At 33.3% G+C, this 16256-nt stretch overlaps 1 protein-coding gene and 1 long non-coding RNA gene across 3 annotated transcripts; one reads left to right on the top strand and one right to left on the bottom strand.

Moving 5' to 3' along the window:
- Window positions 1–7533: 7533 nt before the first annotated feature.
- Window positions 7534–8445, bottom strand: LOC106304973. The gene is made up of 2 exons (XR_001262886.1): window positions 8264–8445; window positions 7534–8169 (listed from the first exon to the last, which is right to left on the bottom strand). It is a non-coding gene; the product is annotated as an uncharacterized LOC106304973 (long non-coding RNA).
- A 1175-nt stretch (window positions 8446–9620) lies between these two features.
- Window positions 9621–11779, top strand: LOC106301550 (cytochrome P450 71B11). 2 transcript variants are annotated; one of them, XM_013737985.1, is made up of 4 exons: window positions 9688–9798; window positions 9910–9974; window positions 10092–10975; window positions 11063–11779. In XM_013737985.1, exons 3-4 carry the CDS (start codon window positions 10100–10102, stop codon window positions 11675–11677), a joined length of 1491 nt encoding a protein of 496 aa, XP_013593439.1. In that variant the 5' UTR covers window positions 9688–9798; window positions 9910–9974; window positions 10092–10099; the 3' UTR covers window positions 11678–11779. The 2 variants fall into 2 exon arrangements, with proteins under 2 accessions (XP_013593438.1, XP_013593439.1); XM_013737984.1 differs by lacking the exon at window positions 9910–9974 and having other exon boundaries at window positions 9621–9798.
- The last annotated feature ends 4477 nt before the right edge of the window (window positions 11780–16256 follow it).

The following is a 16256-nucleotide window of genomic DNA, read 5'->3' as shown; positions in this document are numbered from 1 at the left end:
AAAATAAATATCATTTTAATAAATAATACCAATAATAGGATTAATTTTGAAAATTTAACAAGTTAAGTATTAATAAATCAAATTTTTTAAAAAAATTAAAAACCAAAAACCAGAATCTAGAATCACCATTCAAGTTATTATATTATATATACTTATTGGTTTATAATTGGATTAATTTTTAAAAATATTTATTTTATTTTTAATTTTGAAATGTTATTTTTATATTTTTTTTGAAATTTTAGATTTTTTTGAATTGTTTTGATTTTTTCGATTTTTTTTTCGATTTTTTTCGATTTTTTTTCGAATTTTCTATGTATTTTACTTTTTATTTAAAAGAAAAAAGAAAAAAAAAAACCGACACGTCATCACAAAATGAACAGTACAAGTCACCTAGTTGACTTGGAGGTTTGTTATGATAAAAATGTCAATTCAAGGTTTAAAGTGCTAGTTAAAAACGTTCAGTGTTTAAAGTGCGTGAATGTGACACTCTGAGGGTTTAAAATGCGATTTTCCCATTCTCTTTATAATAAGTTTAGATTTTTTATGTTTTAAAATATATTTAATTGTACCAGTTTAACACTAATTAGATATTAAAATATCATGAAATCTTTCGGTTACACCTTTCTCTTTTGCCATTGGTTAACTGATGAAAACTTTAACTGAATAATAATGTTAAATAAAAATTGAAACTCCCTTAATTTTGTTTCTCATTTATTTAAGGGAAACTGTTATATTCCTTGTTATTCGCCCAAACTTGAAAAAATAAAATAAAACTTCCTTGTTGTTCACCCTTTAGATCTGGGATCACAGACGATTTGAACCGTTCCCTCACCGCTATCCCGTCAGACAAGGAAATCAAAAAGACCATCTTTGCTATCCACCCCGATAAAGCGTCCGGCCCCGATGGGTTTTTTGCATCCTTTTTCCAAGCTAATTGGATCGCAGTAGGGCCAGCTATCGTAGCAGAGATCCGTGAGTTCTTCATCACAGGGTGTATGCCCGACACGATCAATAGAACTCACGTAAGACTCATCCCGAAAGGACAGAACACACTCAAGGTGGAGGACTATAGACCCATTGCTCTTTGTAATGTCTATTATAAGATCATCTTGAAGCTACTGTCTCTCCGACTCCGACCTGTTCTCAATGAGATTATCTCCGAGAATCAGTCAGCCTTCTTACCGGGCCGAGCGATTGCGGATAACTTCCTAATCACCCATGAGATACTTCATTACCTAAAGGGATCGGACGCTAGGAAGCACTGCTATATGGCAGTGAAGACCGACATGAGTAAAGCATATGACGGATTGGAATGGGACTTCATCAGACAAGTATTGGAGAAATTAGGCTTTGCCCCGGTATGGATCAACTGGGTGATGCAGTGCATATCGACGGTTTCCTATTTCTTCATAGTGAACGATTCAGCTCTCGGGAATGTTACACCATCTAGAGGCATACGGCAAGGGGACCCCTGTCTCCATACATCTTTATCTTGTGCGGGGAGGCCTTATCGGGCCTGTGCCGGGTGGGACAAACCAGCGGAAATCTCACCGGAGTTAAGATCGGACACCAATGCCCCAGAGTCAATCATCTTCTCTTTGCCGACGACACGATGTTTTTCACCAAAGCAGCAGCGGAGACATGCTCCTTCCTAGCCTCGATATTTAAGGATTACGAGAAAGCTTCGGGACAACTCATCAATGCCACTAAATCATCCATCTCCTTCTCATCGAAAACCCCACAGGAGATCGGGTCAAACTCATCCTTGGCATAAAAAAAAAGGAGGTGTGGGCAAGTATCTTGGACTACCGGAGTTATTTACGAGGAGAAAATGCGACCTGTTCTCCTCGATAGTGGACAGGATCAAGATACGAGCTTCTTCTTGGTCTACCCGCCGCCTTTCTACCGCCGGGAAGCTCACAATATTGAAATCGGTGCTCTCAGTTGTTCCTACCTTCTCTATGACATGTTTCCTTCTCCCGGTGGGCCTTTGCGATCAGATCCAATCAGCTCTCACTCAGTTCTAGTGGGATCACGACCCCAATGCGAGAAACATCTGTTGGGTATCATGGGATTCACTTACACAACACAAGGGCCTCGGCGGTTTGGGCTTTCGAGATATACGAGATTTCAACGTCGCTATGCTTGCAAAGAACGCCTGGCATTCTAACCAAACCTGAGTACCTCATGGCCCGTCTGCTATTGGGAAAATATTGTTACAATTCCAGCATCCTCGCATCCTCTTGTCCCTCATCAACCTCCCATGGATGGAGAGGCGTTGTGGCGGGTTGTCAAGTCCTCAAGCTACAATTAGGGAAAGCTATCGGGAATGGTAACTCCACCAAGGTACGGACAGACTCGTGGATCTGTCCGACGACTCGAACTGTCCCTTTTGGACCGCGACCAAAGAGACGAGGGATCTTTACGTCTCAGACCTACTCACACGAGGTACTAGCGAATGGAACCGCCCTTTGATTGAGTCCATCCTCCCTGATCTGGCACCTGATATCTATCTCATCAAACCGATCATCTATATGGCTGAGGATACATACTGCTGGCTCAAAACAAAAACAGGATCATGCAGTGTAAAATCTGGTTACTACGCACAAAGGGAAGAGTCTACAACCCAAGTTACACTTCAACAAGCTATTACCTCCTTTAACTGGCAGAAGTTCGTATGGAGAGAAATGACATCCCCAAAGCTTAAGCTTTTCATATGGAAGCTGTGTCGTGGCGCCCTTCCACTGGGAACTAATCTTCAGGGCCGTGGGATTATCACAGACGGCTCTTGCCCACACTGCACTCAGCCGGAAACAGCCCTGCATCTGTTCTTCCTTTGCCCTTTCGCAAGACAAGAGTGGAACCTTGCTCCTTTCCACTCAGTACCGGACTTCGCCACAGCCTCTTCACTCCATGATTGCTTTGCATTCATGTCGACTCTGCTATGCTTACCGCCAACGGGTATTTCAAGCAACCTCTCCCCTTGGATCTTCTGGGGGATTTGGACATCACGAAACCTGATTTTGTTTGAGAATAAGTCAGTTACGGCGCGATCTATGGTAGTGAATGCAGTGGTAGCAGCTCGCGAATGGCTATTTGCGCAGGTGGTAAACACAACAAAGAGCTCTCCTACACAAACAGGTAATGAGACACCCCCTACCAACCCTGATGTGATCTACTGCAATACAGATGCGGCATGGTCTGTTTCGAGAAGAGCAGGGCTCGGGTGGTGCTTCAAAAATGCAGCTCATGGCGTCTACTCGGAAGGCTCGCGGGCAATCGATCACATATTCTCTCCCCTCATGGCGGAAGCGCTGGCTATGAGGGAAGCAATGCAGGAAGCTAAGCGCACATCTCTCCTTAGCGTCTGGTTTCGAACCGACTCACAAGAGCTCGCGAGAGCTATAAACTCGAAGTCATATCCGGTGGAGCTTTTTGGAGTTCTCATGGATATCGAGCTACTATCTTCATCCTTCTCATTTGTCTTTATCTCTTTTATTGGTCGCGAACACAATGGTGTAGTGGACTCCCTTGCGAAGTCTGCTCTCCAAAACCATGTCTCGACTTTGTATTGAACTACCCGTTTAGATTTATAAATCAGTTTGTTGCCAAAAAAAAAGAAGATCTGGGCATGAAATTGGTAAGTGATGTAGTAGTCTAGAGTCTGCCATGATTATTAATTAAAAAATTTATTTCAAAAATAATCGTACAAATTTATTGATGTAAGTACTAAAATGGGTCCAAAAATTAAATTACTTAATTTTGAAAACCCATTCTGTTTGTATTGTTGATAACCAATTTTAATATTTTCACCATCATATTTCAAATTTAAATTATTTATTTTGATTTCTACGACTAACCATTAAACCCGTTATCTCTTTCAGCGCGACGTTCTAAAAAAATCGACGCTCCTTCAAAGCAGTTGAGTCATGTTTTATAAACACTTATGAGTACATATACTTTTTTTCGTTAATTTTAAATTCTCACATATCTTGAGATAATTATTAAGATACAGATTATTTAGACTTTATTAATGAAGTGTTTTAGTTTTGAAATATTCTAATTAACAACATGGAAACATTTTTATGAAATATTTTTTTTTATAAAATAAAGAAATTGTTGATATTTTATGAAATATATTTCATTCCATCTTTTTTTTCTTGAATATTCCTGATATCTTTAATTGAATATAATAGGGCCTCTTTTTCAAAAAAATAAAAAAATATAATAGGGCCTGGAAATAATGAAAAAAATTATTAAAAAGAAGGATATACTTTTTTCAAAGAAGGATATATTTATTTATTTACGACGATACCTAGTTTGTGGCCAATCGACCAAACACAAGCAGAGTATTAAAAAAAAAATCCAATAATTCCCTTCAACGCTCCAATGTATTTTGTTCCCTTCTCCTTTTCTTTTATAAAATCTACTAAATCCTCCTACCTGTAAACTCGTGTGATTAATACATGATACTAAGTAATCTCTGAACTCCATCCATATCTATAAACTCCTGTTGTCTATCTGAATGTAATCTAACAGATATACTATGTACAAATTTACTTATTTTCAAGAACTTCATCCATTCATATGTCATCAGATATCAAGATAAGATCCTTTGTGACAACAGTCCAAAGATTTTGGTAAAAGAGATGAATATTGCTGACTGAAATTTCGAATGAAAACAAATAACGATGACGCAATGGTAGCATTTGTTTGTAGCTATAGTTGGCGAAGATATTTTTCGGGGACGAATAATTAATTTTGTCATTGGCTCCTACCATAATTTTTAAATCTTACTGCACAATTAGTGACTAATATTAAATGCATCTATAGAACAAAGTTTATACGTCGGCTGCAGAGGACAAGATATGCAAAGTCAATTTCGTCATGATGTTTTGGATCTTCTTTTTGATGCTAAAGAATTGAACTGTAACGATGTTGATTGATTTGCTAATGCTCTAAACACGATTAGTTTATGCACACGTAGAGAACCCTTTGGTTTTGTATGATGAACCAGCTGGCTTATCTTATATATTAAAAAAAAATCAGTCTTTACTCATATGTGATTTTTCAAAATTGGACTTAATGGATCTATTCTTAGAAAATCATATTACTTTTAATCTTTAATCTTATTATTTAAATTTTGGGTGTACCAGAAATTTTTATTGGGCTATCAATAATTGGATTTAAACAATAAATGATCCATTGGATTTATAGATAATATAAATTAAATAGATATAATTTAATGTTGTAATACTATACATCTATATGTTAAATATTTGTCGATGTTAACTTTTAAAATTATAAAGAATATTTTTTAAATAACAAAAATTATATTATCTAACAATGATTAATCTTTACTACTTTAAACCAATGAAAACAAATTTTAAACTATATAGTTTATTTTAAAAATTAAACAAAAACTAAATGTTTAATTATTTACTCGATAATATAAATCTATGAAGCGAAAAGTTTAATTTTTTAAAAACTTTCTAAATTTGTGAAATGTTACAATATCTTTTAATATGACAATAAAACAATATTTTACTAATCTTTATATATATAGTTACGATTTTAACAATGGAATAATAATCCGAAGAAGATACAAATACATGTGAAAGTTTGAAACAATCTATTCAATGAAAAAAATATACCGTAAACTTATTATATTTTAAAAATTGATAGACACATATATATTATAATATATACCAATTTAGAATTGAAAACAAAATATTTATATAAAATAAATGAAAACAAAAATCCGCGCGGTTACGCGGATCGAGATCTAGTTTCACTTAATACGCCATATGCCTGTGCGAGTATTAATTTTTTTTTTATTTTATAAATTGATATTTTATTTTTAATGATCAGTGTTATATATTTTATATGTGTCATAATATAATTAATTATATAAGTATTTGAATATTTTTAGGTTTTTATACATCAGAATCGAATCCAAATCAAATAAAATAATATGATTACTTTTAGTTATTTGGTTATTTTTAGATTATTTTTAGCTTGAATTCAAAATACATCAACTGAATCGGTTAATATGGTTACTTTTGATACAAATATCTGAAAATGTTTCAGATATATTGATACATTAGTTTTGGATAGTTTAGGTTTATATACACTAAAACCGAATTCATCCAGATTTGGGAAAACCCGACTCAAAACTCACATTAAACTAATAATACTTGAATGAAGTTTAAAAACCCAAAAAACTGATGCTCGAAAGAAACAACTCGTAGCTGAACATGTACATGAATGTCTATTTCTAACTGATTATATAAACGAATAAAAAAATTATTTGTTAACAATTTTGAATTCTTGTCACAAATGCAGTAATTTCATTCAAATATACCGAATTATTATGGTTAATATGTAAGATAAATGCTATCGAAATATTATAAATGAAGTAGTTAAAAAACTAAGAAAGGAAATGTAAAATATAAAATAAAACAATTAAAAATAGATAAGTTCTATTTTATACTTGTGTAATAAATAATGTCGATTTGTTTAGAAAAAATAATTAATGAAGTGGTTAAAATTAACTAAAAATAAAATAAAAATCTATAAAAATCACTTAAAATATGCAAGTATTGTTTTGCACTTCAATTTAATAAAACAGATGTAACTAATGTCATTTCATTATTGTTTGTTTATAAACTTTACTACATGGGCCTTATTCTGATATTTCATTGCTTGTTGAAATATTATTGGGTCTGGGTCTTGCCAAGACCGTCTTGAACTCGTTAATAGTTTCTTCAGATTTGATTGTGGGATGAAGTTCCGATTAGAGAATTTTTTCAAGAAGTCTCTCTTTCATTCTTTCAAGTTGTCCATTGTCTTAATCATTCCTCTTTGAAGAACTGTCTTAGCTCATTTGACCATAAATTGATTGTAAAAACAGTTTACTCTTTTCAATTTTATCATATATCCATCAAATATATCATTTGAACTTAGTGTTTTTTTTTTTGAATTTCAAGAAGTCCTAAGCCTGAAGGTCTGTACATTCTCTAGAGCGAGGTCCAAATTGTTCGGTTAAAGCATCTCTAACTCATTGCTATATTCACCTCCAAATGCTATAATAGAGCAAAAAGTGCTCTAACCCATTTCTATATCCTTCTCTAAAATAGAGATTGTTATTTACTCTATTTATAGAGGAAAAATAGCATTCATCTATTATAGAGATATACTTTTTCTATTTTAAAAACAGTCCTTCAACTTTTAAACTTTTATAATTATAACAAAAATAATTATTTTATAGGAAAATACAGTTTTTATAAACATAAAATCACACTTTTTATTTACCGAACAATCTTATAATGAAACTTTAATTTAAACAAAGTTATAATTATATGAAAATCTTATAAAAATTAAAACTAAATAGGGTTAATTTTCAACTTTCATAAATAAAAGGTACTTATTGTAAAATAAAAATAGAATCTTTTGAGAATATTCTTTTTAGAGGCAAAAATAGAAAAATACATTGGAGAGAAATACATCTCTATTTTAGAGTTATCCTATTTTAAAGATAGAAATAGGAGAATACATTGGATATGATCTTGGTTCTTCTTTTCTTTACTTTCCTTGCACCAAATAAAATTTATGAGCTATTTTGTTTACAATTTTATTTTCCATCTTAATAAACTCTTTTCAACCAGTGATAATTTTGGTTTGAAATTGATTTCAGAAAGCTACATTTTAGAGACTTTTAGTGCTTTACTATAAACAGAGAAACCGAAGGACATAATGAGAGTAAGGGCTGAAACACGTGGTTGATGGGTTTAGTGTAGCTAAACCAAAACGCTTAAATTCTAGTCGGGCTTTTAAAAACCATCGCTTCTCTTATAAAATCTCGAAAGAATTAATGACATAATCAAGAAGCAAAACTAACAAGTCTCGTACACAATAGAATGTTGTACCTCAAAGTCTAGGCATAATAGCTTTGCACGTCTCCTCGAAGTGATCCTTGAATAACACTTTAAGACAAAGAGGATATTTTGCAGAAGACACAAATTGTTTTAAGAAAATTTAAACGGTTTCAAGTTTCAACTGAAGCAAATAGATAAAATGGCTGATTGAGTCTTACTAGGTCTCTACCAGCTTTGTCAGCCAAAAAGCCTCCAAAAATATCCTTTGTATGATCTCCCCCATTGTCACATGCTGTTTTAGAATCATCGTGAAGGACTGGAAAATGATTTGAGACAACAGAGTAGAGAGGAAGATACAGTACTTGAATCAAGAAGTTCAAACGAACCTGTATCACCTTATCTTGAAAAAATCTATAGATTTGGGGGGATTAGTGGCTCATTAATTATTAATTACAGCCATCAATATTCAATCGAACCTGTATCTCCTCTCCTTATCTTGAAAAAAATCTTTGCATTATTCGTTTGCGTGGACATTTTTTTATCATCTCTTGATTATCAATATATAAATTTATCATGGAAGAATTCCATGCACCAATAATGAACCAATAATGACAACGAGATCTATTATCCGATTTTATGATTGATTGATAAAGACTACTCTTCACAAAAAGAGGCCGATGCACAAGGTCTATGCGATTCCGAAATCATCGTGCTCTCTCTTTTGTCCGTATCTCACAAATTGCGTATAAGTACAAATGTATAGGAGATTCGATATCTCCTCCAAGCTTGTATCTAATCTGTTAAAGTTTTGAATATTCAAATCAGATAACTTCATATGAATGAGAACTGTATTCAAGTTGGTTCCAAATATCCTACTTTTTGAAATTCAAAAATGCTTAAAATAAGCTTCAGAATGCAGTTACCCTAAAATTTATAGTTCATGTAATAGCCCCAAGAACTATATGAATCGGCTCATATGTGTTATTTATTGTAAGTTTACAACCATCCATCTTTTTTTTGGGCAAACCTTAATTATAATATGAAAAAACGGAAACAGAGTTACTCCATGACGGAGGAGTTACAAAGAGAAGACAGGGCTGATTTAGGCCATCAGCAACTACATTGTTCACAGGAGGAATAAAGGTAAAGGAGATAGAGGAAAATTTTTGACTCAACACCGAGATGTCGTAGAGGAGACTTTTCAGAGCCACCGATGAAGCATTTGAGTTGATCAAGGTGACAAGGCTTTTGCAATCCGAGAAGACTTCTAGATCACGGTAGCCTGCATTTGCTGCAGCTAGTAGTGCAGATTTAATTGCTTGGGCTTCCGCTGCTACAGCAGACGCCACAACCATCCATCTATATTTGGATTTCCCATAAGCTTACGAACTACTCCCTCTGTTTCAAAATAGTGTATATTCTAGATTTTTCACACTTATTAAAAAATACGTAAAATTTTGACAATAAATATATTGTTTTCCGTGTTTAGGTATTTCATATGACTTTTAATCAATCAAACTTCACTAAATACAATTAATGTATTTGAAATTTACAATTTGTCATTATTAAATATTGATCTTTTAGAAATAATTTTCTTATGAAACATGGATCATTCTGAAACGGAAAGAATATTTGTTTACTATTGGAATTACTGATAATACTCTTGTCAGAATTAAACTGCATGCATTTGTCCTAACAATTTAAAATATCGAAAAAGGCTCAAATGTAATAATGCAGTGGACGCTTATGTAAGTTACAACGTCATCTCAATGACAAAAGTTGCATAAATATGTTGCCACCGTCTGCTGCCTGTAACACAACTACTCCCACAACAACAACAAAAAAATCAAAATTCCTCTCTCGTCTCCTTCTCCTCTTCCTATCTTTCTACAATCGTCAGCACAAAGTCTAGGACTTGAAGGTGATTAATCTTTACCGATCTCAGTCTTTCTATTTATACTATGTAGATGTTTCAAATATATAGTAGAGTAACCTCTTAATTCTCTAATACTTTTATGTGTTTCGAATGAAGTAAGGAAACTTCAAAACTAATCTGGTGTTGCCATACGGCAGAGTGGTGCTCTCTGGTGCTTTTAAGTATTTTCGATTCACTTAACATGCTTAGTTTCTGTATTTATTTCACCTAACATGCCATTTATATTTCTATGAAGATTATCAGCTGGCTAAATGTATAAACTATGCCTTTTTGTGTAGGAAGCAAGATGAGTATTTTGTATATCATCGTTGCAATCATCTTCTTTGCATCTATACTCGCTGCAAAGAACACCAGAAAGACAAAGAAAAACCTACCTCCTGGACCACCTAGACTTCCTATAATTGGCAACTTGCACCAACTGGGATCCAAACCTCACCGTTCGATGCTCAAGTTATCTGAAGAATATGGATCTCTAATGTCCCTCAGGTTCGGAAACGTGTCTACCGTTGTGGCGTCAAGTCCAGAGACGGTGAAGGATGTCTTAAAGACGTTCGACGCAGACTGTTGTTCCCGACCTTATTTGACTTATGCTGCAAGAGTTTCATACAATTTAAATGATCTTGCCTTTTCTCCTTATAGCAAATATTGGAGGGAAGTACGGAAGATGACGGTTCTTGAACTCTACACCGCGAAAAGGGTCAAATCTTTTCGACATATAAGAGAAGAAGAAGTTGGTTCCTTTGTTGATTTCTTGAAACAATCTGCTTCATTGGCCAACCCGGTTAACTTGAACAAGAAGTTAATGAAGTTGTCTGGAAGTGTGATTTGTAGAGTTGGTTTTGGGATGAATCTTAAAGGGAGCAAACTTGAGAATACTTATCAGGAAGTCATTCAAGGAATCATGGAGGTGTTGGGGAGTTTTGCAGCAGCAGATTACTTCCCGGTAATTGGTAAATTAATCGATAGGATCACAGGGTTACATAGCAAATGTGAGAAGGTTTTCAAAGAAATGGATGCATTTTTCGATCAATCTATAAAGCATCACCTTGAAGATGAGAGCCTTGAAGATGATATCATAGCCTTGCTCTTAAAAATGGAACGGGGAGAGACTTCACTTGGAAAGTTTCAACTTACAAGAAACCACACCAAAGGAATTCTTCTAGTAAGTAATGGAAACTTCTCAATCTTGATTAAGTTCATTTCTTATATGTTGTATATAGTTTTAATCTTGTTTTATTGATTATTATAGAATGTTCTTATTGCTGGAATAGACACTTCTGCTCATACTGTGACATGGGTGATGACACATTTGATTACAAACCCAAGAGTTCTGAAGAAAGTGCAAGCTGAGGTTCGAGAAGTGATAAGAAACAAAAACCATATCACAGAAGAAGATATCGAACGACTCGAGTATCTAAAAATGGTGATTAAAGAAACATTTAGGATAAGCCCACTTGTGCCACTTCTTATTCCAAGAGAGGCTTCAAAAGATATCAAGATTGGAGGTTACGACATTCCAAAGAAGACATGGATCCATGTCAATGTATGGGCTGTTCATAGGAATCCAAACGTTTGGAAAGATCCAGAAACTTTCATCCCCGAGAGGTTCATGGACAATGGGATTGACTATAAAGGTCTAGACTTTGAGTTGCTGCCTTTTGGTAGTGGAAGGAGGATGTGCCCTGGTATAGGTATGGGTATGGCTTTGGTACACTTAACTCTTATCAATCTTCTTTACCGTTTCGATTGGAAGCTTCCGGAAGGAAGGGAGGCAAAAGATGTTGATCTTGAAGAATCATATGGACTTGTCTGTCCTAAGAAAGTTCCACTTGAGCTTATCCCGATTCTTACTCAATGGACTTGACTTCGATTTATATTTTAATGTAACCTTTGAAAGTGTTTTAAAGGTCTTACCAATATCAGTTATCATTAAGGAAATTGTTTGATGAATCCATCGTTTAGCACATTTTCTCCGTAACCATAACTTTTTACCATTGCCACGGTTTGACTAGTGTAACAAATTAATGAATCTTCAAGAGCAGATCAATAGAGAAATACTGTATAATTAAGTTTCTCATTTTCTATCAGTTATCATTAATGTCACTCGTTACTAGAGTTAAAAGACTAGCTTGCACTGCGTTTTTTTGATGAAAGTCCACTTCGTTTATTTATTTATATTATCAAAGTGTACTGCGGTTTTTTATTACATTATTAAATGGCCGAATGGACCTACCTTAAGCAACTTGCAAGTCTCCCTTTTGGTATGAGAGCTCTATTTCGATAAATTAAGAGCATCCACAACCAGTTAGAACTCCATTATCTAAAAAAAAAACAAATCATTAATATTTTATTGCAATTAATTTAAATAAGTAATTTTTATTTACTATTTTAAATTTGAACTAGTATAAAAGTTACACATGGGTACTGTGGGGGTTTTATAATATTCTTAAAACAATAAACACTTTTCTTACTTTTTTGTATTTCTGATTATTTTTAATTTTGAAAACTTGTGTTCAAAATTTTCATTGGAGGTGCTCTGAGAACCTCAAAGTTAAAGGGTTTATTTTCGTTGACGTGAAAAATCTTTAAGAGCATTTTTAATGTGAGATTCTCAGGGTGGAGTTCTTAGCGGAATATATAACACGTTTCTTAATTTTTAACTAAAAAAGCTAAGAACCGGTTCTTAGTTTTTTTAGTTAAAAGTTAAGAAACGGGTTCTTATATTCTGCTACGAACTTCACTCTAAGAACCCCATTAAACATGCTCTAACCTAGGATCGCTCATTTATTATCTCTAAAAAAATCATTATCCACCTTTGAAAAGGTATTCTGGTTGAAAGGTACCAGATTCTTATTTCTTTGCATTTTTTTTCTTCTGTTTGGGTTGATAGGTTCAACAATTCAAACCAACAGAGGTTACTGAACGAAGCAATCTATGAATTCAAGTTTTGATATAACTAGAGGAGTATTTGTACTATACTTTACGAGTGCATTTTTTTGTCGTGTTTATTTTGGTGTACGTATAAATATTAATGTTTTATTACCTAGAACAAATTTTTATACGTCTTGCAATCACAAAAAAAGGATCTAGTTGTGTTGCTTGACCATATTTGTCCGTAAGTAGTTCAAAAAGGAATCTATAGTTGTGTCTGGGAGCGTTCACGGCGTTATCCTTCGATAATAAAATTTATTAAAATGCTCATATAAAAGGCTAAATAAACTCATCGCATATCTTAAGCGATGGTAATGCTCTTAGCATGTGGCCACTGATCGATAGTACAAAAACGTAAAATTGGTCTTCGAAGTTAATGGACTAATTTTAGAAGTAAATGTTTCAGGTGCCAAGCTTAGAGAGTAGTGTTAATGGTGTTATGCATGTTATAGAGATGACGAACTCGAGCTTTAAAAAGGGTATACATTTTTTCCTTCCACCATATATTGATGGATCGGACTGCTTGGAACGATTGTGCTAAAAAAATGAAAGACAATGACTACATACACTACTGAAATTGTCAAGGGTGTGATTGCATTTAAGTAATGAAAAAGTAGGTTATTTGCAGGCATTTTAGATAATTTATAAATTTTGCTTAACCTGAACATGTATAATTTTTCTATGTAGATATCTAATTCTAACCCAAGGTGGTGGTCTAGTGGTAAACAGATTTCAAATTTGTTAAAAAATTTGGGTTCGAAGGCATTCCAATGCACTTCACTTTGTGGTCACGTGGATATATGTCTATTTTATGATCTAATTGAATATCCGGAGTTAGAATTTATGCATTGACCACATAATTTTTACGGAGATTAGTCTGGACTTTTACATGGACCTGGGGAATAGACCTGAGATAGTGCCAAGGCCAAAGTTAATTAAAAAGATTTTTTTAAAAAAAATTGCCATACAATGAAACATTTTAATATGGGGTTTATTCAGAGGCCGTCTCCATTCATGTACAGAGGTGGCGTGCATTTGCACCGAAACTTTGATTTATTAAAACAAAATACTCCCTCTGAATTTAATTATACGATGTTTAAGGTTTTACACACATATTAATAAAAAATAAATACATTATTTTAATTATTGTTTTTTGATTATATCAATAAAATTTCACTATTTATAATTTGATTTTTTAATTTATGTTTAAATTTTAAAACTAAATACATTAATTATATCTCAAAACATCATACATTTGTATAAAGGATAAAAAGATGGAACATCATACATTCATATCAGGAGGGAGTAGTATTTTTGATTAAAAAAATTCTACATCTATACACTATAGTTAAGGTTTCTATTTCAAATCGTACGAGGATCGTTGACTTTTGTTATTTTTTGAAAGGCAGGCCTGAGTTTACTAATATAATTTTTTGGTGCAAATGTTTACTCATATAATTTAAGTATCATAAAACATAGGATTTTCTTATAACATAGACATCAAATAATTCGACTATGTTTTGCATATACGATATATATAATCTATTAATTTGGAATTCATATAATCTTCTTAGCAAAAAAAAAATGAATTTATATAATTAATTAAAGCGTTAAATATTAGTATACGTATCCTCATACACCTAATTTTCAAATAACTATATATTAAAAATGGCACAGATAAATAACCGGCTTCAGTTCCATCATTTGTATCTTCAACATGTGCATGCAGTTTATCAACTTACAGTTATATATGATTATTTAATGCATTAAATATTGGTGTGTCTTTATTTACTACTGCAATATTTGTTGGTGTTCTCTAAAGAATCGAGTTAATTTCATTGTCCGGTCAAGTTTCAAAAAAAAAAAAAAATTCATTGTCCGGTACAATTTTCAGAATCAGATAGATGTTTTTTGGCTGTTTTTTCTAGCAATATCTTTTGGACAGCTACAAAACAAAGCATAATTCAATATCTAACCAAAAAAACATTTTTATTATTTTTGTAATATGTACGATATCACCTATAATATCTGGTTAATGAAAAATCACTACCTTATTCTTCTTCGATTTACCAACTACCAATGCTCTTCTTCCATCTCCATCACTTTTCCGTCCGTCACCGTTACAATATGATCATCACATCCACAATGCGTTTTGTATTTATCGTCTCCTTAGACACTGCTTCTTTTCTATAATCATTATCCCTTTTTCATAATCACCATCATCTCATTCATGTTCACATTCATCACTGAGCCATCATCACCATAGCCACCACAACCACCTGCAAATCCATAATCTCAGCTACATCTATTGTTTTTACCGTTACATACATCGTCTCCGTTTCTGAAATCTATAGACCACGACGGCATTACGGTCGAGGCGCCTTCGATTCTCTTCTTCACATCATCGTATCATGTCAGATTAGTTAAAATACTGTATGCTATTTTGTTTGTTACTATTCTATTTTAATAAATGCTTCATGTACTATTTGCATATTTTAATATTTGGGTTAAGGTTTATATTACATTTTTAGGGTTTAGTGATTAGTGTTTTAGATTTAATTTATGAAATGCTTGGGTTGACGTCGTGATAAGCATTACCTCCATCCCTGCTATTTATTAATTTTTGACATACATATTATAGTATATCTAAACCATTTTATAATTTCATTAATATGAACTATACCATTTAGCATGTTCTATTCTATTTATATTTTCATTTGTATGTTTTAAATGATGAAAAAGTTATGTTTACATTCTTATAATTTTATTTGTAAGTTGTTTACTATCTATTAGATACATATAGATATTGAAAACAATTGTAGATGTTGAGCATGTAAACACATAATATTTTTATAATATAATTTATTATTTAAAAATTTCATTACATGTACTATTTTATTTAGTTTATTCCATACCATTCAGTATGTTTCATACCATTTTGTAATCTTTTTTTTTTTGTGCACCAAATTCTTCATTCATAGTTTAAGTGATTACAAGATTAAAAGCATCATTGTACAGGACACGATGTTCAAGCCAACATGCTAACTCCCAAGCATATAAACCAACATAGAACAAGGATAGAGACACAAACTTGTGAAAGTTTGATAAGGCGTTATGCAATATATCAAAGTTGCCACTTGCGATCCGATCTATAAGAGACTGATGCCGCACTTCAAACTCTGCAAATAACGAACGATTAGTCACAGTAACATGTGACGTCGCAACACTATCCCAAACCTCGACTCTCAATCCGCTGAGGATCGTTGCATCTACCGGTCCCAAGCGGACCTTCCCATAAGATAGCAAACGACTAGGATAAAGGTAAATTTTCCGGATTTTCAACACTGGAAGAAGATCACCTCTTAACAGGAGGGACTGTGGTGGAAATATTCTCTCCTGTGAGAAGGAGGAAGGGGATGACGATCTCTCTCGGCCCTGTCGAGAGGAAATTTTATAAACTTACCCACAAAAGATAAATTTATAGGACTGCTTGATTGAAGCTTTAGAAGTCT

The sequence above is a fragment of the Brassica oleracea genome, chromosome C7, assembly GCF_000695525.1.
Source record: "Brassica oleracea var. oleracea cultivar TO1000 chromosome C7, BOL, whole genome shotgun sequence".
NCBI classification, from domain to species: Eukaryota; Viridiplantae; Streptophyta; class Magnoliopsida; order Brassicales; family Brassicaceae; genus Brassica; species Brassica oleracea.
Note: the sequence above shows the minus strand (reverse complement) of the source record. Positions and strands in the feature narration are given on the sequence as shown.

Coding starts and splice junctions, on each gene's coding strand:
- LOC106301550 (XM_013737984.1), top strand. CDS start 10,100: ATGAGTATTTTGTATATCATCGTTGCAATCATCTTCTTTGCATCTATA. Junction 10,976..11,062: donor ACACCAAAGGAATTCTTCTA/GTAAGTAATGGA, acceptor TGATTATTATAG/AATGTTCTTATTGCTGGAAT.